The sequence below is a fragment of the Notechis scutatus genome, chromosome 6 (genome assembly GCF_049901735.1).
Source record: "Notechis scutatus isolate UNSWTSFEM ecotype Mainland chromosome 6, rNotScu1.2, whole genome shotgun sequence".
NCBI classification, from domain to species: Eukaryota; Metazoa; Chordata; class Lepidosauria; order Squamata; family Elapidae; genus Notechis; species Notechis scutatus.
In genome coordinates this window covers 31,372,038-31,395,226 of record NC_142014.1, presented here as the reverse complement: position 1 = coordinate 31,395,226, position 23,189 = coordinate 31,372,038, and the positions used below count along the sequence as shown (strand labels likewise).

At 43.0% G+C, this 23,189-nt stretch overlaps 1 protein-coding gene across 2 annotated transcripts in view; it reads left to right on the top strand.

Moving 5' to 3' along the window:
* The window catches only part of STK38L (serine/threonine kinase 38 like), a 33,573-nt gene that overhangs the window by 2,566 nt on the left and 7,818 nt on the right, over window positions 1-23,189 (top strand). Inside the window, exons 2-9 of one of the 2 annotated variants that reach the window (XM_087967896.1) lie at window positions 171-230; window positions 15,183-15,327; window positions 17,190-17,241; window positions 18,201-18,323; window positions 19,180-19,263; window positions 19,922-20,045; window positions 21,134-21,288; window positions 21,848-21,950. In XM_087967896.1, the coding sequence (XP_087824022.1) occupies window positions 15,194-15,327; window positions 17,190-17,241; window positions 18,201-18,323; window positions 19,180-19,263; window positions 19,922-20,045; window positions 21,134-21,288; window positions 21,848-21,950 (775 nt within the window). In that variant the 5' untranslated portion in view covers window positions 171-230; window positions 15,183-15,193. The remainder of the gene's footprint in view (window positions 1-170; window positions 231-15,182; window positions 15,328-17,189; window positions 17,242-18,200; window positions 18,324-19,179; window positions 19,264-19,921; window positions 20,046-21,133; window positions 21,289-21,847; window positions 21,951-23,189) is intronic. The other variant, XM_026667875.2, reaches the window with a different exon arrangement.

Genomic DNA, 23,189 nt, shown 5'->3' with positions numbered 1-23,189 from the left:
ATCTATCTATCTATCTATCTATCTATCTATCTATCTATCTATCTATCTCCCATCCATTCTTCCTTCCTTCCTTCCTCCCACCCACCCACCCACTCCCCTTTCTACCTATGTATCATCTCTTTATGTCTGTCATCAATCTATATATCAATTTGTCTGTCTTTCTTCTCTAGCTACCATCTATCCAGCTATACCATTTCTCCCTCTACATCCATCCATCCATCCATCCCAAGGTAAGTAGTAGGGCAGCTCCACCCTCTCATCCCCACCCTAGCTTAATTTTTACTCATTTACTCTGGAGTGGACGGGATCTTAACTAGGGCTTATTTTGGGGGTAGGGCTTATATTGGGCACATGTGTATAAATCAAGCTAGGGCTTACTTTCAGGGTAGGTCGTATTTTCAGGGAAACAGGTTAATTTCTCTAAAGGAATTTTATTTAGGTTGCCTAAATAGCAAAAGGTTGGACGGAGTTTTACACATTGTGTTACATGTGTACGACAAGCGCTGATCTACTGATCGATGTAGCACTAACACTGATGTCACTTCCTGCATTATGGGCAGTCCTCGACTTACAACACTTCATTTAGTGACCGTTCGAAGGTACAACAGCACTGAAAAACATTACTTATGACCGTTTTTCACCCTTACGACCCTTGCAGCCATCCCCATGGTCAGGTGATCAGAATTCAGACGCTTAGCATCCATTTCATAGTTATGACGGTCGCAGTATCCCGGAAGGGAGGTGTCACGGGGGTCCCCTTTTTTTGCTATCATCTCGCAAGCCAAGTCAAAAAGGAAGTCAGATTCACTTAATGACCGGGTCATTCATTTAAGGACTTGCGGGGATCCACTTAACAACGATTAGCAAGAAAGTTTGTATAATTTATGGGAGGAAATTTCCTGAGCAAATGTGTCACTGAACAACAGAGATTTGGGGGCTCAGTTGTGGTCATTGTCAGGATTCCGGCAGTTACCCCAATTAAATCGTGAGACTCGAGCCAAACTTCCAAAACTTCAAAAGGATTTATTGGGAGTTATCATGTCCAGCATTGCCTGGGTGCAACCAACTCTGAGGCACATCATTCATTGTCACCCTTGACCCTGGTTTTCCCTCACCCCTCTGAGTGTATTATAATTCATATTCTCCAATGGGACACCTCCATAGCCCAGAGCCATCACTCTTGCTCTCCAGTTAGATATGGCATGCCCCTGTTAGAGTCAGACTCTGAGGGAGAGGAGGAACAGCCAACAGAGTGGAGGTGTGACTCCGGAGGTTGTGGAGGAGGCTGGGGAAGGGCAGAGGCTGGCTGGGCAGTCAGAGGAAGAACCAGGCCCATCCCCTCTTCATCCTAAGGCATGCAGGGAGGAACGGAGAAGGCAGCAACTTGGCTTATGAGAGAGGAAGCAGCCATGATCCCCCACATTGGTTGCAGCTGAGGAGAATAGTATATAAGAGAGATGGTTACAACACAGTGTTGCCAGAAGCAAAACGTGTTTTATTTTGGGCTGTTATCTTGGTTGGCGTCCTTCCAACAGACTGCGCCTTGTTATCTCCTTGAATTTTGTCCGTTGTAGAAATTTCGTCATTGTAGTTTGGTTTTTTATTTAACCTCTATCTGCTCATTAAGTTTGGACTGTATTGCTTTCTTTTGAAGACTATTTTTGAGTACGTTTTATCTTCAGCGGAGAATTATTGAACCGTGGGGCCAAGTTGGAGGCATTAAAGGACATTTATTTACGTTTTGGATTTTATTACGTTTGTGTTACACTCTGGATCATCACAGATATTTGTACCCACGGAAACTTCAGTCACCTAGTTACAATCTTTGATAAACTATTTATGAAATGCACTTTTGATTTCATCAAGGACTGCATGCATTGTGGATTTCATTGCAAAGCCTCTTGGGTTAACATATCAGCCGGTACCCGAGTGCCAAATCTCGCTCCAAGATTTGAGCCATTTTTTGACAAGCAAAACTCAACGGAAAAGCCAGATTCACTTAAAGACCGTGCAAAAGAGGAGGGGGAGGGAAAGAGAAAGAAAGAGTGTGTCAACTGACATTGTGTAGGAAACTGTCTGGTTTTGCTGACTGAGTGGAAATTTTACATATCTGGAAATAAGAATTGGCATAAGTGAAACAAACCATTGACAAGAAAATTGCTGAATGGGGGGTGTCTGAATGCCTCGGCTATGGGAAGAATTATAGTTCTTCCTAAATAAGATTTCTGTAAATAAAACAAGACAATAAAGGAAAACATTTGCAGCTCAGGGTTGAAACAAGACTATCGAAGTTTTAATGAGCCAATATGGTCTAGTAGCTAAGGCCAGGACTAGAAAGCAGGAGGCCACGAGTTCAAATCCCACCTGAGCCATGAAAGGCAGCTGGGTGACTTTGGGCCAATCACCAGGAGACTTGTGAGTTCTAGTCCTGCCTTAGATATGGAAGCTGACTAGGTAACTTTGGGCCAATCACCAGGAGGCAGGGAGTTCTAGTCCTGCCTTAGGCATGAAAGCCAATTGTATGACTTTGGACCAATCATTCACTCACTCTCAGCCCAACCTCACAGGGTTGTTGTTATGGGAAAAAAAGACGGAGCTAAGTATGGTGGATATATAATCGCTGCCTTGAGTTATTTGCAAAAATAATAAATGTGGTATATAAATAAATAGAAGGCTATATAAAGGAAAAGAAAAGAAAAAGAATAGAAAGAAAGAAAAGAAAAGAATTAAGAAAACTTTGCCACGGATATTGTCCTTAAAAACATCTTTTGAAGCACTTTCATCCCGAAATCCTTTCATCACAGATAGAAATAAGGAATAATTTTATGGAGATGGTCCACAACTCCATTTTACACTTTTTGTGAATTGGCACCTTGGCATCTTGGCACCTTCTAGCTGCAAAACCTGTGCTTGAGTGATGAGTTGCACACCTTATAAGAACAATTTTAAAAACCAACAACAATCGCCTAGCATTTGGGGAACAAGATCTGACTCCCAAACTTTGATCTGGTCGTCATTATTCCGGACCATTCAGTTTGGTAAGATTTCACCAGTGCTGAAATGCACTGGGAATTTTGGCCACAGCCAGTGCAAGGATTGGCTGTTCCAGATTGCGATGTCCAAAGGCCTTTGCACATTTTTCCCCTGTCCTTCCGATAGCCAACAGAGATCAAAACAAAAGAGCCTTTTTCCTGTAGACATCACTGAAAACAAAAGACTAGTTGAGTTAAGTCCATCCTTCTGAAGGAGGAGAAGTCAGATCCGCTTAACAACTTGTCCACGGCAGTGTTTCACTTAACAACGGTGACAAGAACGGTCATAAAATGGGGGGAAAGCTCACGGAACAAATACCTTACGTAGCCACTGAAATGTGGGGCTCGTTTGTGGACGTAAGTTGAGGACGATCTGTGTTTATGACCAGCGGTCGCCTTTTGGAAGCTTCCAACAAGCGAACATCAACTGGGAAAGTTGGTTTGGCTTAACGACCATGTGATTCACTTTACAACTGCAGAGATCAGGCATTATAAACTGAGAATTACCTGTATATCCTTTCTACCTGAAATGCTGGGTAACCCTCCTCCTATTCTCTCCTATTTTGCACTGTTGGTGCGGTTGCATTGACTTTTTCTTTTTTTGCTTTCAGCACTGAGAATTGTTTTTAAAAAATTATTCTTCTGGTCCTGGAATTCAGCGCAGGTTTTCTACGACAAAAGTGTTGGTTGGTAGCAGAATATTTCAAAATGCAACCCAACGACAGCATTACTAAAGAAGCTAAAAATAGGAAATAGCTAACACTTAGCAGATGCCAAACAGCAGCCGGAAAACGTCCGGTGGTTTGTGTCACTTGAGATTAGTCGAAAGAGTTCATCAGGTTACGCCTCTGTGTTAGGTATGTGTATGATACACAGGTTTGGCTAACAGAAGCCTAACCACTCTGTGTTCGTTTAAAAGCTTTATTTCCAGGGCTTGCCTTTGACAGTTTGGGTTTTGAGGCCCTGAATATTAATCTAATTAATTCTGAGAAGTAGAACATTGTGGGGTCGGTCCTTGATGCTCTCTGAGCTTTGTGGGTTTTTTGCAGACGTTTCATCACCAAACTAGGTAACATCATCAGTGCATGAAACATCTGCAAGGAAACCACCCAGTTCAGAGAGCACCAAAGATGTTGAATTTCTACTGTGAGCTACAGATATTTTTTCTACTGTGAGCTACAGATATTTTCCACCAAACCCCACAGTTGTCCTCCTCCTCCTCTTCCTCCTCCTCCTCCTCCTCCTCGTCCTCCTCCTCTCTGCAAACCCCTCTCCCTTCTAGCACTGATGATGCTACCTAGTTGGGTCATAAAACATCTACAAGGAACCCACCAAGCTCAGAGAGCACCAAAGACTTCTAATTTCAACCTTGAACTACAGATATTCTCCTTTATTGGTACTGATGATGTTACCTAGTTGGGTCATGAAACGTCTGCAAGAAAATCACCAAGCTCAGAGAGCACCAAGGGCCCCTCATTTCAACCCTGAGCTACAAATTATTCTCCTTTATTGGCAGAACAAGAAAATAGGAGTTGAATGGCTGGCTTGTTTAGACAGCTGCATTTTCCAAATCTAGCAACTTGGGATCATTTATAACCATATTTTTCCTCACTGAACACGGGCCATCCTTGCTGAGGCTGATGGGAGCTGTGATTCAAAATATACCTGGGAGAGATCTGAAATGTGAAGTCCACAATTTCAACCCCCAAGCTACAAATATTCTCTCTTATCAGAACTCTGAAAGTTTGATAGGAGTGCTCATAAGACATTTATCGTACACCCAATGTTGTAACTCTGAATATGACTCAGCTTTCTAGCTGTGGGAATTGCTTCTGGCTTTTCTAGGTAATTTTAGTTTTATTGGCTGTTTTTCTTTCCCTGCCTTTGTATCAAGTTAGGGCATCCACACAATCTATTTGTATATTTACAGTAAATACACAAACATTCATGTATATTTGTGTGTTTCCTATAAATATACAAATATGATTCTATATTTATAATATAGGCTGCTGGTTGTTTGGATCTCTGTAGAATAAAGTGCATGAGATTCATTTTTAGTTTTTCAACTCATAAGCTGAAGCTGCGGAAAACTTAATCTTTCTTTTCCATTTATCTCTTGCTTCTCGTCTCCCTCTAAGCCTGCAACGAAATTTCAGATAAAACGGTCATAGTTTCTCTTGGATTTCTGAAACTCTTTCTAATAGTCCACTCAGAGTTGAATATATTACGGGAAAGGTTATGTTAAGGGACTTTGCTTTATGACTAAAAGCTGGGAAAGTAATTTGGCCCAAACATTACGTAGGACTTGTCTGGACTCAATTAATCCCTTATTTGGCTTGGTTAGCTGATGAAACTTCTGTCTGGAGCAATTCACGTTACTCTAGACTTTGGGTGCAGCTTCCTTCCATTGAGATTATCAGCCGAGCCCTGGACTGATGGGATGAAGTCACCCAAAGTCATTCCTCTTTTGCATGATTCATTGTTTTGGGTCACTCACTGCACCTGCCTGTGTTTTGTTCACGGGTCACATTCTGCGTTGCCCAAAGAAAGAAGAAATCGTTTTTTTCCGAAGAATAATTTCATTTATGGAAAATTTCTCTGGCTTTGAGATGGAAAAAAAAAATATCTTCGACATTAATTATCCAGGGAGGTCAACATGAAAAGGAAAAACAAGAATTCCTTTTTTTCCCCCTAGAGACATGAAACTCCATCCTAAAATAACTTTTTACTGCAACAACTCTAAAGGCTTGGTTACACAACTGAATATCCTCAAATTATTATGCCTGTCTGTACTTTGGTCACATATAGGCAGTCCTTAAGTTATGACCACAATTGAGCTTAAAATTTATCTTGCTAAAGCAAGACGTTAAGTGATATATATTAAGTGAGATATATCATGTTAAGTGATATATTCTAGACAGACAGAGATAGATAGATAGATAGATAGATAGATAGATAGATAGATGATAGATAGATAGATAGATAGATGATAGATAGATAGATAGATAGATCTGTAGGTAGATCTGTAGATAGGTAGGTAGGTGGGTAGGTAGGTACATAGAGAGATAGAAAGAAAGAAAGAAAGAAAGACAGACAGACCATTTGTGGACTTTCTATGTGTTCATATATAGGCAGTCCTTAACTTACAACCACAATTGAGCTTATAAACCGTTTGTGGACTTTGTACGCATTAAATATAATAACAGATGGTTAGCTTGTTGATTGTTTTTCTTCTTTCTTTATATATATATATATATCTTGTTTTCCCCAAAATAAGACCTAGCCGGAAAATAAGACCTAGCATGGTTTTTCAGGATGCTCATAATATAAGCCCTACCCTGAAAATAAGCCCCAGTTAAGATCGTCAGCAGATGGGTGCATTGAGTACCGTAATTCCCTGAAAAATAAGACCTAAGTGGAAAATAAGCCCTAATGTGTCTTTTGGAGCAAAAATTAATGTAAGACCTGGTCTTATTTTAGGGGAAACACAGGTGTACACACACACATGAAGAAAGAAGAAAAAGCAGTCAACAGGTTAGCCATCTGTTATTATATTTAAGGCGTAGAAAGTCCACAAACTGTTTCCAGTCTCTTATAAAGCTGCCTAGTCCATTATCTCTAATCAAAAGCAGTAAATTTCGCCATCCCAGTTCAGTCTATTTCAAATTCCATTCTTAAGGCATCTCTTTTTTCTTTCCAAAGTTTAACAGATGTAACAGATAATCAGAGTTGAAAGGGACCTTATAGGTCATCTAGTCCAACCCCCGCCCAAGCGGGAGACCCTACACCATTTCTTACAAATGGTCATCCAATCTCTTTTTCAAAGTCTCAAGTGATGAAGCTCCCACAACTTCTGAAGGCAACTTCTGTTCCATTGGTTGATTGTTCTCTCAGAAAATTCCTCCTTATTTCCAGGTTAAATCTCTCCTTGTTCAGTTTCCATCCATTATTCCTTGTCTGGCCTACAGGCGCTTTAGAAAATAGATTGACCCCTTCCTCCTCTCTCTGGCAGCCCCTCAGATACTGGAAGACCGCTATCCTGTCTCCCCTGGTCCTTCTCTTCCCTAGACTAGCCAAGCCCAGTTCCTGTAACCGTTCTTCGTATGTTTTAGCTTCCAGTCCCCTGATCATCCTGCTTGCTCTTCTCTGCATCTTTTCTAGAGTTTCAACATCTTTTTTATAATGTGGTGAACAAAGTTTGGCAAGTACAATCCTCGCAGCCATCCCCATGTGAAGAAAATGCACTCCAAACTCTATTATAGTTGGCTTGTCCATCATACCGAAAACAACAACAACAACTTCGGGTTTCATTCATCTCTGTATGTTAAATATTCTCTGCATTGTCATTGTTATGTTTATCTGGCGTGCTTTCACATATTTGCAAAGCCACCATGTACATGATAAAAGGAACCTGGATTTTTTTTTTTTTGGCTATATTTCCAGCACTTATTAGAAATTCCTTTATACATTTTCGCTCATTTATCTGGCTGTCAAGTACCAACGATGCATCATTTTATTAAAAAAAATTCTTTGAAGCTATAATATCATGTACATTTTAGTCCATTTGTGCGTACATGCTCCCTTTTATCTAGCATTATATTCTAGGTAGTCCTCACCATATGACCACAATTGAGCCCAGAATTTATGTCACTAAGTGAGACGTCTCTTAGGCGAATTTTGACTTTATGACTTTTCTTGTCCTGTTCGTTAAGTGAATCAGGGCAGTTGTTAATTTAGTAATGCTGTTGTTAAGTGAATCTGGCTTCCCTGTTGTTCTGACCAAACCTGGTTCCAAGAAAGCAAACACAAGACAAAGGCAGCTGCCCCCACCTTTTAAGGTTTAATCTACGAATTCTGTTTCTTCACAGATAAAAGGCTGCTTCCAACTAATTAGCTCCAAAAAGAAAGAGCCTTGCCAAGTTGTTCTTCAAGGCTGCCAAAAACCCAGAGATAAGAACTAGTTTACAAGAGTTTTCAAATACTAACTATAATGTCCACGAGGCTGGAGTTTCAAAACGTCTTTGCCTTCTGCAAAGAACGCTTCTTCAAACCTGGCTTTTATCCTCTTGAGAGAGGGGCCATTACCTTGTAGCCTTACTCCTGAGTCGCCCGTGCTGTTGCAGCTGCTCTTTCCTATGATCAATCCTGTGCACATGCGCACTTGGCACAGGCTCCTCGGGAACCTCCTCATCGCTGTTGCCAGCCCCCACAATCTCTGAAGGCAGCAGTCTACTCCCTAATGGTCCTGGCCCCTTATCTGAGTCCTCGCTCTCCTCAGCCCTCCGCACCTGCTGTTGACTAACCACAACACCTGTTGACTTTGCTTGTCAGAAGGTCACAAAAGGGGATCACGTGAGCTCCAGGACACTGCAACCGTCATAAAAGTGAGTCAGGTGCCAAGCCTCTGAATTTCGATTGCATGACCATGGGCATGATCCTGTGGTTGGTAAATGTGAAAAACGCTCGTACATCGCTTTTTTCAGTGCTGTCGTAACTTCAAATGGTCACTAAACAAACTGTTGTAAGTCAAGTTCTACCTGTATACATAATTATATATTTTTGGGCCTATTTTACTGGGCAAAATGTGGAAGAGGAATAGGTTAAAGGCAGTATGGGTGGATATGTCCTTTAAGACTTCTTGTGCAATCCCTGAGGCCTTTGAAAATATCCGTATTTAAATCCTCTCTGTATTGTTGTGGCCTATCAGACGCCGGCCCCTCCCAGCAGCCAAATCGGAGGAGGAGGAGGAGGTGTGTGAGTTGGGGTTAGCATCAAGGCAACCTGGGAGCTCTGAAGGGGAAGAGAGAATGGAGCTGGTAGAGAGAGAGAGAGAGAGAGACAGAGACAGAGACAGAGAGAGAGACAGAGGCGGAGCCTGGGCTGTCCGTCAGCCCTCAGATGGAGAGTCAACAGCCCCCAGGTCTGGAGGTGGCCGATGAGGAAGAGGAGGAACAGCTGGGTCCAGTGCCTGACACGTGGATGCGCAGAAGGCAGAGGAGAGGAGAACAGTGGAAATCTATGGGCCGGTCCTTGGGATAGAAGAGCCACCACTGCTAGCGAAGCCCCACCCGAGCTCTGGGGATAAAAGGCAGGGGGTGGAGATGAATAGGTGTGGAAGACAACTATTCATGTTCTGGATGGACGGACGGACTTGTTAGCCTGCGTTGAGAGAGAAACTTTTTGCCGGGGCTGCCGGCACTCTTAATAAAGAAATATTTTGAGTTAACTTCAAAGTGTTTGTTGTGTTTGGGGAGCTGGGTCAGAACCCGTATTTAGACAGAAAATGCAACCGTCTCACATTCTTGTTTTGTGTCTTCCCGATCGAACATCCTTGTGCGTTAGTAAAAGCTGGCGGTAAACAGTGTTGTGTGGAATTTGGATAGGGGCTTTAGAAAACAGACAGCAGATGGAAAACCCAAACAGTAAGCCATGTTGTCTCTTTCCTTTGAGAAAGCACAACCTGTGAGTTTTGGAACAGATGCAGTGGTAACCGGCTGCGTGAGAAGGTGGAAGGCTGGCAAACGTTTTGAGTTAGTAGCATTTTTCTCCCAGTTGCAAAGTTTCCAATCCTCGGCCAGCTCAGCCCCTTATACCTGCGGGGATCAATTGTGCTCCTAACTTGAGGACTGCAGAATTGCAGGCTAAACTCTGCCCGCTGTCGGGAGTTCAGTCCTGACTAGCTAAGGTTGATGCAGCCTTCTGTCCTTCCGAGGTGGGTAAAATGAGGACCCAAATTGTTGGGGGCAATATGCTGACTCTGTAAACCACTTAGAGAAGGTTCTAAGGCACTGTGAAGCGGTATATAAATGCTATTCCTCCGTCCCTCCTCCGTCCCTTCCTCTCTTATTCCCTTTCTCATTCTCCTTCTTGGTTAGAATGCAATATTGCAGGCTGACTCTGCCCACTGCCAGCCGTCCGATCCTGACCAGCTCAAGGTTGACTCAGCCTTCCATCCTTCCGAGGTCAGTAAAATGAGGACCCAGATTGTTGGGGGCAATAGACTGACTCTGTAAACCTCTTAAAGAGGGCTGTAAAACACTATGAAGTGGTATATAAATGCTGTTCCTTCCTTCCCTCCCTCCCTCTTATACCCTTTCTCATTCTCCTTCCTGGTGGCACAGTGGTTACAGTACAATATTGCAAGCTAACTCACTGCTAGGAATTCGATCCTGATTGCCTCAAGGTTGACTCAGCCTTCCATCCTTCTGAGGTGGGTAAAACGAGACCCTGATTGTTGGGAAATAAGCTGACTCTGTAAACTGCTTAGAGAGGCCTGTGAAGCACTGTGAAGCGGTATATAGAAGTCTAGTCACTATTGCTAGGGCTATGTCACAGCAACACTCAAGAGGCGGCCGTTTTACCTCTTGATGTAAGGAAAGAGTTTTCCTATTCTTGATTTTTGTCTAAAGGGGACCGATCTTGCCTTACAATAGACAAGTTTGCTTTCTCTACAAGTCATCTTTGGCAGCGTGCCTACTTTGGATTATCCTTCTATTCTTTTTCTTACTGGAAAATCACAATTTATAGTTCTAACACTGTCTCAGACAGAACTGGGAGCCAGAGGTGTGTATGCCTAAAGGGACATGCTTTGAATGCCCTAAATTGCCTTTCTCCAGGGCACGCTCTCTCCTTATATAACCCTCGCTCTCTTATGAATTAAGATATGCAGATGCTTCCTCTCGAAGAGACTTTCCTTGGGAATTTTTTTTTTAAAAAAGGACAGGTCCCAGTTTGGAAAGTCTTGGAAAGTTTGTTGTGGTTCACCAGCAGCAGGCGCAGACGGCTGAGGTCTTGGAGAGCGAGGACTCAGGTGAGGGGCCTGCGTGTAATGCAGGGATGGGGCCAGGACCATCAGGGAGTGGAGTGCTGCCTTCGGAGATGGTGGAGGCTGGAAGCAATGATGAAGAGGCTCCCGAGGAGCCCATGCCCAGCACGCGTGCGCGCAGGGCTGCTCGAAGGAAAGAGCAGCTGCAGCAGCATGGGCAACCTGGGAGTAAGGATGCAAGATAATGGCCCCTCCCTTAAGAGATAAAAGCCAGTTCAGAAACCGGAGTTCTTTGTAGAAGACAAAGAAGTTTGATACTCGAGCCTGGTGGACGTTAGGAATATCTGAGTTGGTCTGTGGAGACTCTTTGATTTACTATTTAGTAACTTTATCTGGTGTTCTTGGCAACCTTGCAAAAACTTGGCAAGGCTCTTTTATCGGAGCTAATTAGTTGGAAGCAGCCTTTTACCTGCGAAGGAACAGGATTCGTAAATTAAACATTAAAAGGTTGTGCTGTTACCTTTGTCTCGTGTTTGCGCTCTTGGAACCAGGTTTGGGTCAGAACACTTCCAGGGAGCTATTCCCAGATTCATTCAGGGTCAGGGCTGTCTTAATGCATGGGCCTGATGGGGCACTTGCCCGTGGGTTCCCCACGAGCATAGTGGCCCCATGCTAGTCTGTGTATGTTAACCCTTCAATGCACCTCATATCATATAAATACAGCAACATGTTTATTATATTTTACCCGGTGGGATTCAACCGGTGGAACAACTGGTTTGGTGAGTGCGCGCTTTGTGCATTTTCAGTTCTATTACTTACCTTCTACTGCAGCCCCGGTGAGTAAAACAGCTGAGGTTGTGTGAATCAGCTGGGCTGCAAAACATGGAAATGAAGGACAAACTAGAGCAGGGGCAGGCAGGTGGGGCTAAATGATTGCTGGAACAACCGGTTCCCTCGAACTGGTCCAAACCGGTAGAATCCCACCCCTGGTTTTACTGCATTTTTAAAATTAATACTAACATGCAAGCATGTGTTTCATTTTATCGACCATTTGCATTTTTATTCCTGTGAGTAGTTGTCATAGTAGGGGCCGCAGTACGCTGCGTTGCCCGGAGCCCATAATGCTGTTAAGACAGCCCTATTCAGGGTTATGTTTTCCGTCCCTCAAACATTGGGAAGAGTTTTAAACTCCAGCTTTATCCAAGAGTCCCTGCTTTGCAAATTGGACGTTGGGTGGCGTCGAGATTCCCGAGCCAGCTAGAACCGACCGAGAGAATAAGTGAGGATTGTATTCTTCCAGTGACTTTTCAAAAACAACTTTCTCATGTTTGGCAAACTATTTCGGTCATGGGTTTCATGCTCCGGGGTTGTGTGTGTGGTAGTTAAATCTGTTTGCGTGCCATGCCTTCTCAGCTGTGGTTACGTGGCTGGTGCTTAAATACAAGGCTATTACATTAGTCAAAACGAACTTTTGGAGGCTGAATGTCCCTTGTTGATTTTTTTAAAAAACATCAGTTTGTGGCAAGAAAAAGGAAGCCATGTTTACAGGTAGTCCTTGACTTATGACAGTTCACTCAGTGACCATTGAAAGCTACAATGGCACTGAAAAAAGTGACTTATGACCGTTTGACGCTTGCTGCAGCGTCCCCAGTGTGTTTGACATTCGGATGCTTGACAACCAACTCGCATTTATGATCGTTGTGGTGTCCCTGGGATCTCCTTTTGCAACTTCCTGGACAGCTAAAGCCCACGGAGAAGCCAGGTTCACTTAACAAACCTATTACTAATTTAACACTGGTGGCGATTCGCTTAGTAAAGGTGGCAAGAAAAGTCATAAAAAGAGGGCAGTACTCGCTTCAGACTTTTCTCATTTAGCTACACAAAATTTTGGGACTCTGTCATGGTCGTTAGTCAAGGACTACCTGTAGTAAGTTGGTATTAGGGAATGGCGCTTCCAGCTTAGCGACGAACTCGGTGGGTTGAAAAACATAACTGGGGGAAAGGAAAAAGGGGAAAAATAGCCAGTCCACTTTTAGGTTTTCAGAATTATGCGAGAGAAATTGGCCAATCTGAAAATTTGTGTCTCCAAGAGAAGAATTTATGGTGACTATATTTTATATATATTGATTGACTGATTAGCCTATAGCAGGGGTAGCATGTAAATATTTTTGCTACCGGTTCTGTGGGTGTGGCTAGGTGGGCATGGCCATGTGACTGGGTGGACATGGATTCTTTTTGGGGGGGCAGCACTGCCCACACACACAATCCATTTTTTGATCTCCTGGGCCTCAGGGAAGCCTCCTGGGGTGCATTTTTGCTCCCAGGAAGCTTCCCGGAGGCCCAGGAAGGCAAAAAAACAGTGTGGGAGGGCCGAGCAGCCCCCCTGCGCTCCATTTTTTGCCTCCTGGGCCTCAGGGAAGCCTCCCAGGTGAATCAGGAAGACAGCGAGGGGGATCCGGCATAGCTGATTGTTGGAACAGCTGATCATTGGGAGGAGAGAAAAAAATGAAATACCGTAAGGAGTGACTGGCGGGATGGGGTGGGTGGAGGAGAATGCAGTCAGCGATGTGCGCGATGTCACACATGCATGATAAGGATTGACTGGGCAGGGAGGGGAGGGGCGGATGGAGAGGGGCGGGGCCAGCCAATGGCACGATTTGCCGGTTCTCTGAACTGGGCAGAATCGTAACAACCAGTTCTATAGAACCGGTCCAAACCAGTAGGATCCCACCCCTGGCCTATAGGCCATATCAACGTACAGGATGAAACACGTATTGCCAATAAAATTCGACTCAAAACAATTTAAAACGAGAGTCAGGCAAAATACAACACTTTAATACATAAAACAAGTAAAATAGAATACAATGGCACACACACACACACACCGCAATCTACCCCAATCAGGTCCACATACGCTGAGTCAGAAATTGTGTTGTATTAAATGTCGTGTTCAGATTCTGGCCACATATGAGGCATGTGTTGTTTTAACATGGGCCTTTCACCGGGCCGTATATTTAATATGTGGACCCAGGTACATATTGCTCTCCCCCTTCTATAAACAGCAAATCTGAGTGAAGTCCAAGTGAAGACAAACTTCAACTAAGTGAACTTTTTCCTAAGTCGTACAATCTGTAAATACGTGGCAATGAGCCAGACAAACAACTTGGCAAAAAGTCTTGCACTCTTCTGTACAGGACAGAATTACTAGGCTCGAAATTCTTGCTTTGGATAACTTAAGAACTGCGTCGCTTGTGGTCAGACCTAGGTATTGCATACAAAATTATGCGTAGTAATGCTTTACCTGTAAATGACTTTTTCTGTTTTAATCGTAATAATATACACACGAAGCACCACTTTTAATTCCATGTAAATCGTTCTAAACTTGACTGTAAAAAATATGATTTCTGTAATAGAGTTGTCCAGATCTGGAATGCCCTACCTGATTCAGTTGTCTCAGCTACAAGTGTTCACAGTTTCAATCGCAAATTGACTTATTTTATTTATTTATTTGATTTGCCAATTGTTTACAAGATAATAAGTATAAGTGTATACATAGTTGTGAATACATGAAATGGGTACATATAAGAAAAATAAAAGAATAAGAGAAACAATAGGACAGGGACGGTAGGCACGATGGTGCGCTTATGCACGCCCCCTACAGACCTCTTAGGAAAGGGGTGAGGTCAATAGTAGACAGTCTAAGGTTAAAGTTTTTGGGGTTTGGGGAAGAAACCACAGAGTCAGGTAGAGTATTCCAGACATTGACCACTCTATTGCTGAAGTCGTATTTCCTGCAATCAAGTTTGGTGCGGTTTACTTTGAGTTTGTATCTATTGTGTGCTCTTGTGTTGTTATACTTCATATTTAAGGGGGTCAGTAGAAGATGCGTGCATAAGCGCACTGACGTGCTTATCGGCCCAGTTGTTGCATTTTTATTCTCTTATTCTTCTTGTTCTTGTTTGACAAATCCCAATAAATACAATAAAACATAAAATTTGTCCCATCACTTTTGGCATATTTTTGCGGGACTCCATGGCTGCAGTGTGGAGCCTGGGCTGAAAATATTAACATAAATACCTTGGGTCTCTCCCCCACCCCTCCCTCCCACTCTCTTCCTCTCTCCCTCTCTCCCTCCCTCCCTCTCTCCCCCCCCTCTTTCTCTCTCTCACACACACACACTAAATAAATTGCTTCCTGTATGATTCAAGCTGGGTTTATTCATTTCAGATGCCCAGAGGTGTGTGTGAGTGAGAGAACGTGCCACCTTGCCAAACAAATATTGGAAGAAACTCCATATTTCCCACTGTGGGTTTGGGAGGAGGAGAAGACGAGGAACAATTATTATTCCGTTGAGTAATTATTTTATTTTATGGGCTCCCTTTCAGAGCTGGTTACTATGGCAATGACTGCAGCAACTCCAACGTCTTTTCCTATGAGCAACCACACCCGCGAGCGAGTCACAGTGGCCAAACTTACTCTGGAGAACTTCTATAGTAACCTCATCTTGCAGCATGAAGAAAGAGAAACTAGGTAATTGTGGTCCCATCCGGCTTTAATAGCAAATCTTTGGGGAGGTTTTCGACATTGCTGTTGGGGACACCCTTAGGTGGGGAGGAGAACTGCCTGGTGGGAACCAAAATAGGTTTGTGGGCTCCTTGGTGCTCTCTGAGCTTGGCAGACATTTCGTGACCCAATTTATGTGCTGAGCAAAATTCCGCATTGGTGACAGGAAGGGCATCCGGCCAGTGGTGGGATTCAAAAATTTTTATAACCGGTTCTGTGGGTGTGGCTTGGTGGGTGTGGTGTGGCTTAGTGGTTGTGGCTTGGTGGGTGTGGCAGGGGAAGGATACTGCAAAATCTCCATTCCCTCCCCACTCCTGGGGGAGGGTTACTGCAAAATCCCATTCCCTCCCCACCCCACTAACCTGCTTTCCAGCTCTGTTCTCCTGTGCAGGGCAACCAAAGAAGACCCAGCCAATCAGCTGGGACTCACTGGGAGGCGGAGAATAGATGGGGTGGGGCCAGTCAGAGGTGGGATTGGCCAGTTCTCTGAACTGCTCAAAATTTTTGCTACTGGTTCTCCAGAACTGGTCAGAACCGGCTGAATACCACCTCTGCATCTGGTCTTTAAAGCATTCTGCTTGCTCCATTCAGTGGCCCAGACTCTGCCACCCGCAAGGGATTATGGGGTCATTAAATGAAGATGAATAGCGTGTAATGTTATAAAGTTAATTCTTTTAGTCTTTACTTAACCAGAAGACCAAGGTAGGTTTTGTTCCCGGGCACTACCGTTGTTACTCTGCAAACACTTCTGTTGACACATATCTCACACCTTGTTTGCCAGCTGCAACCTTATCTGGGTTTGGCCACGATTGTTTAACCTTTGTCAAATCTCCAGTTTAGACTTTTGCAGTGCAATTTGCATGAAGAGTTGGCTGGGTAATTCTGGGTGTTGAAGTCCACCTGTCTTGAAGTTGCCAAGTTGGGACAGACAATGATGGCTGGGTTCAGATGTCACACTAAACCACGATATGACGTGGTTGGTTTCACTGTTGAATGGATGCAGCCCATTTGTGTTCCTTCAATCTATCAAGGAGACATTGACCATTAATGTGATGCTTGAATCCTGCAACGTGTCTCTTTTCTTTTTCTTGGTCTTGAATTGCCATCCAGGAAGTTGAGGGATACATTTTTTATCAGGTTATCTATATAAATAAACTTCTTTCTTTCTTTCTTTCTTTCTTTCTTTCTTTCTTTCTTTCTTTCTTTCTTTCTTTCTTTCTTTCTTTCTTTCTTTCTTTCCTCTTTCCTCTTTTCTTTTCCTTCCTTCTTCCTTCTCTTCTCTTTCTCTCTCTCTCTCTTTCTTTCTTTCTGAACTTGAATAATGCAATGGGGGAAGAATTTTGGAATGAGAAAGACTTTCTCTTCCCTTTAGTGGTCCTCTCCATGATTATTAACTTGCCTTGTGTTGTGCAACTCAGACTTTGGACCCAGGTTTCTGTGTTTGAGGTGAAATAACCCTCTTTTTCAATTCTAAAATAGAATAGAATATTCTTTATTGGCCAAGTGTGATTGGACGCTCAAAGCATCTGATGCAGAAGCTCTCAGTATCCATACAAGCAACAAAGTCATAAATCATAAGATACAAGCAACAAAATGAGAGTCATAAGATACAAATAGGAGTAGGTTAATAGGAAAGATGAGAAGGATAATAATAATAATAGAGTCATACTACATTGTTTGATATCCTTAGGCATAAGAGAGTGCTGTGGGAATAATGTGTTTAGTTGCGTAATGGCACAGGGGGGGAAAACTGTCTTTGTGTCTAGTTGTTTTGGCATGGAAAAAAAAAAGAGTTGTTTCATAATACGTGATTTGTACCTCCAACTTAGGCAGAAGAAGCTAGAAGTAGCCATGGAGAAAGAAGGCTTAGCAGATGAAGAGGTAATTCAGATACTTGTGAAGCTGAAAGTTTTTATAGCTTTTGTTTGCTTAAGATTGGTACAATCCTTAATGATTCATAACTTGCATGCAAAATTTGTGTGTGTGTGTGTGTTTGTTTTAATAACATTGGCCAGAAAAAGTCAACAGAAGAAAAAGTAGTAAATGGAGGAAAGGGCCAGCAGTGGGAGAAAAAAATCAGACTATTTTCAGATTTATACACCCATGGCTTCTATTAAAGGAACTCCAGTGTGAAAAATACTTCGGAGGTAAATAAGTAAAATAGTAGTAAGGGCTCCTCTGTTAGAACATTTATGCTATGTTGACTTTAACATTTACAAGATACGTAGCTTCCTCATATATATATACATATACATATTTCTCTATATACACATATAATCCTTAATTTATGACCATTGGGACCTATGATCATAACTCAAGGACTACCTGTATTTTTCAAATATATTTTAAAATCTTAGCAGTCCTTCTGCCAGGAATGCACAAGCTATAAACAGTGACTAGGATAGTCAGATTAAACTAAGTTAGCTTCTCCTTTGGTGCAATAAAGAGCTAACCATTTGTGGAAGTTTTACCAATGCATTGCTTTCTATTACAGCCATATATATCACAAAATGAATTATTACTGTATTATATCTATTAATGTTGAATAAGAAAAACAAGGGTATATAAGTACTCCCTCCAAATTATATGTAGTTATTAATAATTATTGCTGGTACACAATGCTATCATTTTTTTCCCTAGATGATGACTTTAGGACTTGTTTGATCGTGCGTGGCATTATATTTGTTGTTTTATATGAATGTAAGTTGAGACTTTGCCCGAAAGCACGTCAAAAGCGGGAAGCCTCGCGTTAAATTAGTATACGATGCCACCTTGTGGTTTTAGAAATAATTCTCAGAAGTGTGGCAGTCTTTTAAAGAGGACGTTTGGTTGCCCCTCAGAAAAAGCTCCGAAGATCTCAGCACGCCCACAAAGAAACGGAATTTTTAAGGCTGAAAAGGACAAGACTGGGCCTGGATGACTTTGAATCTCTGAAGGTGATCGGAAGAGGGGCATTTGGCGAGGTTAGTGGTTGGGCTCCAAGAATGATTTCCCAGCATATTTTCTTGACCACTTTGCAGGATCGCTACACTGACAACCATGAAGTTGTTGAACGCCACCACAGAAGGAATAAGAGAGTAACAGAGTTGGAAGGGAATTTAAGCAGATGTCAGATTAATGGATTAACAAGAGTTGGAAGGGACCTTGTAGGTCATCTAGTCCAACCCCCCGCCCAAACAGGAGACCCTACGCCATTTCTGACAGATGAGAGTCCAATCTCTTCTTGAAAGTCTCAAGTGATGAAGATCCCACCACTTCCAAGGGCAACTTCTGTTCCATTGGTTGATTGTTCTCCCTATCAGAAAATTCCTTATTTCTAGGTTGAATCCCTCGTTGATCAGTTTCCATCCATTATTCCTTGTCTGGCCTACAGGAGCTTTAGAAAATAGCTTGACCCCCTCCTCCTCTCTGTGGCAGCCCTTCAAATATTGGAAGACGGCTATCCTGTCTTCCCTGGTCCTTCTCTTCCCTAGACTAGCCAAGCCCAGTTCCTGCAACCGTTCAGCATCTGTTTTAGCCTCCAGTCCCCTAATCATCCTGGTTGCTCTTCTCTGCACTTTTTCTAGAGTCTCAATATCTTTTTTATAATGTGGTGACCAAAACTGGATGCAGTGCTCTAGGTGTGGCCTTACTAAGGCTTTATAGAGTGGTATTAGCACCTCCCTTGATCTGGATTGTATCCCTCTGTTAATGCAATTTAGGATTGCATTGACTTTTAGGAACAACCAGAAAGGAAAAGTTTATGCATTGTTTTAAATTAGCGCTTCGAACTTGGAAGTCCATGATTCAAAGCTCCTTTTTTTTTTTTTTAATCCACAGGTCCGATTAGTTCAGAAAAAAGATACGGGTCATATATATGCCATGAAAATATTGAGAAAAGCTGACATGCTGGAAAAAGAGCAAGTATGTCTCTCTCTCTCTTTTTTTTTTCAAATATAACTTTAAAGCACGTGCAAACCAATGTCTAAAAGGCATATATTTTTGCGGTGAATTGTATGTGTTAACTAGTTGTTTTGACCAAGGACTGATTTGAGCAGCTCAGTGTGATATGGACAACACTGAACCGAATTTGCACTGGTCCTGGGAGATGCTCAGATCATCTTCTTTTAATGACCCCATAATCCCCTGCGGGGTGGAGTCTGGGCAACTGAATGCAGCCAAGTGTTTACTGGCTGGATGCCCTTCCTGTCATCAATGCGGAGTTTTGTTCCACAGATATGTTCTCAGTTTGCCCAGAGAGAGAATATTTAGGATCGAACTCACAGTCTCCTGATTGTGAGGTGAGCGCTCCACCTCTAGGCCACTGTACCACTCATGGTAGATGCGCAGATGACCTCTATAATATCAAAATATCATTACTAATTCTGACAGTGGGATTGAAGAACAAACTATAGGTAATTCTCGACTTACAAGATTAACTTGTGCTGAGTGCCAGCGAGTTGGGAAAGGTTGCCTTGCACCTAACAGCAATAAAAGTTTCATTGCCTTGAAAACTGTTTATGTACACATTTGTTTGGTAGGCAAACCCATTTTTTACCTTCAACTTTGATTTGATTGACAGGTGGCTCATATACGAGCAGAAAGGGACATCTTAGTAGAAGCTGATGGTGCCTGGGTCGTGAAGATGTTCTATAGTTTTCAGGACAAACGCAACCTTTACTTGATTATGGAGTTTCTTCCAGGAGGTAAACAATTCCGTGAAATTATTTCAGGGAATCATTGAACAATTCAGCAAATATTTTCGGTGAAAAACCGCCATTTCCCCCCAAGGCCAAGATTTGTGTTGACAATCAGGTCTTCAGCCTGGCAGCCATTTTTTATCTCTCTCTTAATGGTGGGAAATATTTTATTTGCATTGACTTGGAGTCTGTGCCCCAATAACATTAAGATAAATCCAACACAAACCTATAAAAACCAAAACCATGAATGTTGGTAGCAATGGAGTGTGGGCCATAACCCTCCTGGAATGCCTTCTGCTTATCCCTTATTGAAATATCCTTTGCGATTAAGGTCCACAGTTAATCCATGGAACGGCTTAGTTCCAGAAGTTGTGGGGGCTTCATCACTGGAGGTTTTCAAGAAGAGATTGGACAGCCATTTGTCCAGAACGGTAGAGGGTCTCCTGGGGGTTGGACCAGAAGACTGCCAAGGTCTCTTTCAACCTTATTATTCTATGTTCTGTGATCCTGCCATATTCTCAGAGTAATGTTTGGAATAGTGGAGATTGTATCATTTGAGGGGGAAGGTACATTCTCTGTGGTTTTGTGTTAGTTTCCGTCAGTCTCGGTGTCCTTCTGTTTCAGGTGTGGGTGTGTCAAGTGAGGGTCTTGTGATGGGTCAGGTGTGAGTCATCAGTGAAAGGGTCTTGTGATAGGGAGGTTACATTAGGTCAGGGGTATTTGGGAGGTGAACCGGTGGAGTGGAGGCGTGGGAGATCATGGTGTCATTTTTATTCTTTTTTTTTTTCCTCTATCGAAACCAGCTGTGGTAGAATGTAGTCTGGATTCCCAGAAGGGAGGGGGCTGCATTCCAGAGGACCAAGAGACAGCGAAGTTTAGAGACTTCAGCTGGGAGGCAAAGAGATAAGGCGGCTCCTTCCTCGCAATTCCCAGACTATAATGATCCGAATGGTCTGCTTTAGTTTGGCAAGATTCTGTCTGTAGGTGAGAAGCAACGAAGGAAGCTGCTCACAATTAACTCAGTTTGTCTTCCTTGCTTTTTGCAGCTCAACTCCAGCTAAATACAGTCTTGTGTCTTGTTCTCTCTGATTCAGGTGATATGATGACTTTGCTCATGAAGAAGGATACACTCTCTGAGGAAGAGACACAGTTTTATATCTCCGAAACCGTGCTCGCTATCGACGCCATTCACCAGCTGGGGTTTATTCACAGAGATATTAAACCCGATAATCTTTTGCTGGATGCAAAGGTATGTAATATTCATACGTGTCCTCTCTTTTGTGTCCTTGTTCTAGGATGGGATGTCTCAGCAACTTTCAGCTGGGTGGACTTCAACTCCCAGAATTCCCCAGAATAGAATTCCGGAAGTTGACGTCCACACTTCCGGGAATTGAATTCTGGGAGTTGAAGTCCTCCCAGCTGAAAGTTGCTGAGTCACTATAAGTCACTTTATTCAGCCGCCGTTAAAACTTTGAACCGTCACTAAATGAACTGTTGTAAGTCGAGGATTACCTGTATTTTGTGTGTGTGTGTGTTATGTTTTATACAGTTTTATCTTTAATATTATAAGCCGCCCAGAGTTACTGTGTGGTAGGATGGATGGCCAATAAATTTTGCAAATAAAAGAGTAATAAAAGTTTGCTTCAAATCCATCCATTTGCCTCTCTTGATGGCTCAGACATGATGAACTGGCAACTTTTGTGCTTGGCCTGCTTGATGGTGAGATGTAAATCGGGGAATTGCTCCAGAAGTACATATTTACATCAACCGCCTGGATTAATCATATGAGCAATGTTTTCTTCCTGTAGGGCCATGTAAAACTCTCTGATTTTGGGCTATGCACAGGTTTAAAGAAAGCTCACCGAACTGAATTCTACAGAAACCTTACGCATAACCCCCCGAGTGACTTCTGTGAGTACTGCACATTCCACTTTTAGCGATAAATATTCTGCATACTGTATTGATGGAGGAGAATATTTGTGGCGCGGGATGGAACGGTAGGCCCTGGGTGCTCTCTGAGCAGTGTGGTTTCCTTGCAGACGTTTCATGACCCAGCTAGGCAACATCATCAGTGCGAGAAGGGAGTGGGGTTTGCGGAGAGGAATGAAGGGAGAAGAAGAGGTGGTGGCGGCAATGAAGGAGAGGAGGAGGAGGAAAAGGAGAGCGACTGGGGGTCCTTGGTGGTCTCTGAGCTTGGTAGCTTCCTTGCAGATATTTCATAACCCAACTAGGTAGCATCATCATTGCGAGAAGGGAGTGGGGTTTGTGGAGTGGAGAAGGAGGAAGAGGTGATGCTTATTGAAGGGGAGGAAGAGGAGGAGGAGGAGATCAGTGACTTAGTGCTCTTAGCTTGGTTGTTTTCTTGCAGACATTTCATGACCCAACTAGGTAACATCATCAGTGCTAGAAGGGAGACGGGTGTGTGGAGTGGAGGAGAAGGAGAAGGGGCGGAGGAGGGGGAGAAGAAGGAGGAGGAGAAGGAGAATGATAGAATCAATTTTCCCCAATGGGCATTTTTGGCCAGAAACCAGAAGTAAACAATGGAAACTGGCCACCAGAAAAAAAAGAAACACTTCCCAAATCATGGTCATGTGACCATGGGATGCTACAAATGGACATAAAGGTGAGCAGATTGCCAAGTGTCCAAAATCCAATCATGGGACCGTGGGGGATAGGGAGGGAATATGGCTGTCGTAACGCCGAGAACAGGCCATAAGCAGCTTTGGCAAGAGTAATGTCAGGTCTCCAGCATCAACCCCCATTTAAATCATGAGTCTCTAGCCACAACTCTCAGAGTTTAAAGAAGATTTATTAGGAGTGAAACATGCCAGTGCTACCTGGGTGCAGCCGACTCTGAGACACATCATTCATTTCCCCCTTGACCCTAGTCTTCCCCCATCCCCTGGATGTATATTCTCCAATGGGACACATCCATAGCCAAGAGTCATCAGTCATACCCTCCAGTAATAATCTTGCATGCCAGAAGCTTTGGCCGCCTAGAAATTATCTATGAAGCATTTAAGGAATGCACTACTTCCCCCCACTCCCTTTCTGCTGGCAACTCTAAAAGACCAGAGAAATATTTTTGACTTGACACGTAACTTCAAACATTTATTAAGTGACCAGTTGTAAGTTGAGAACTAACTGTAG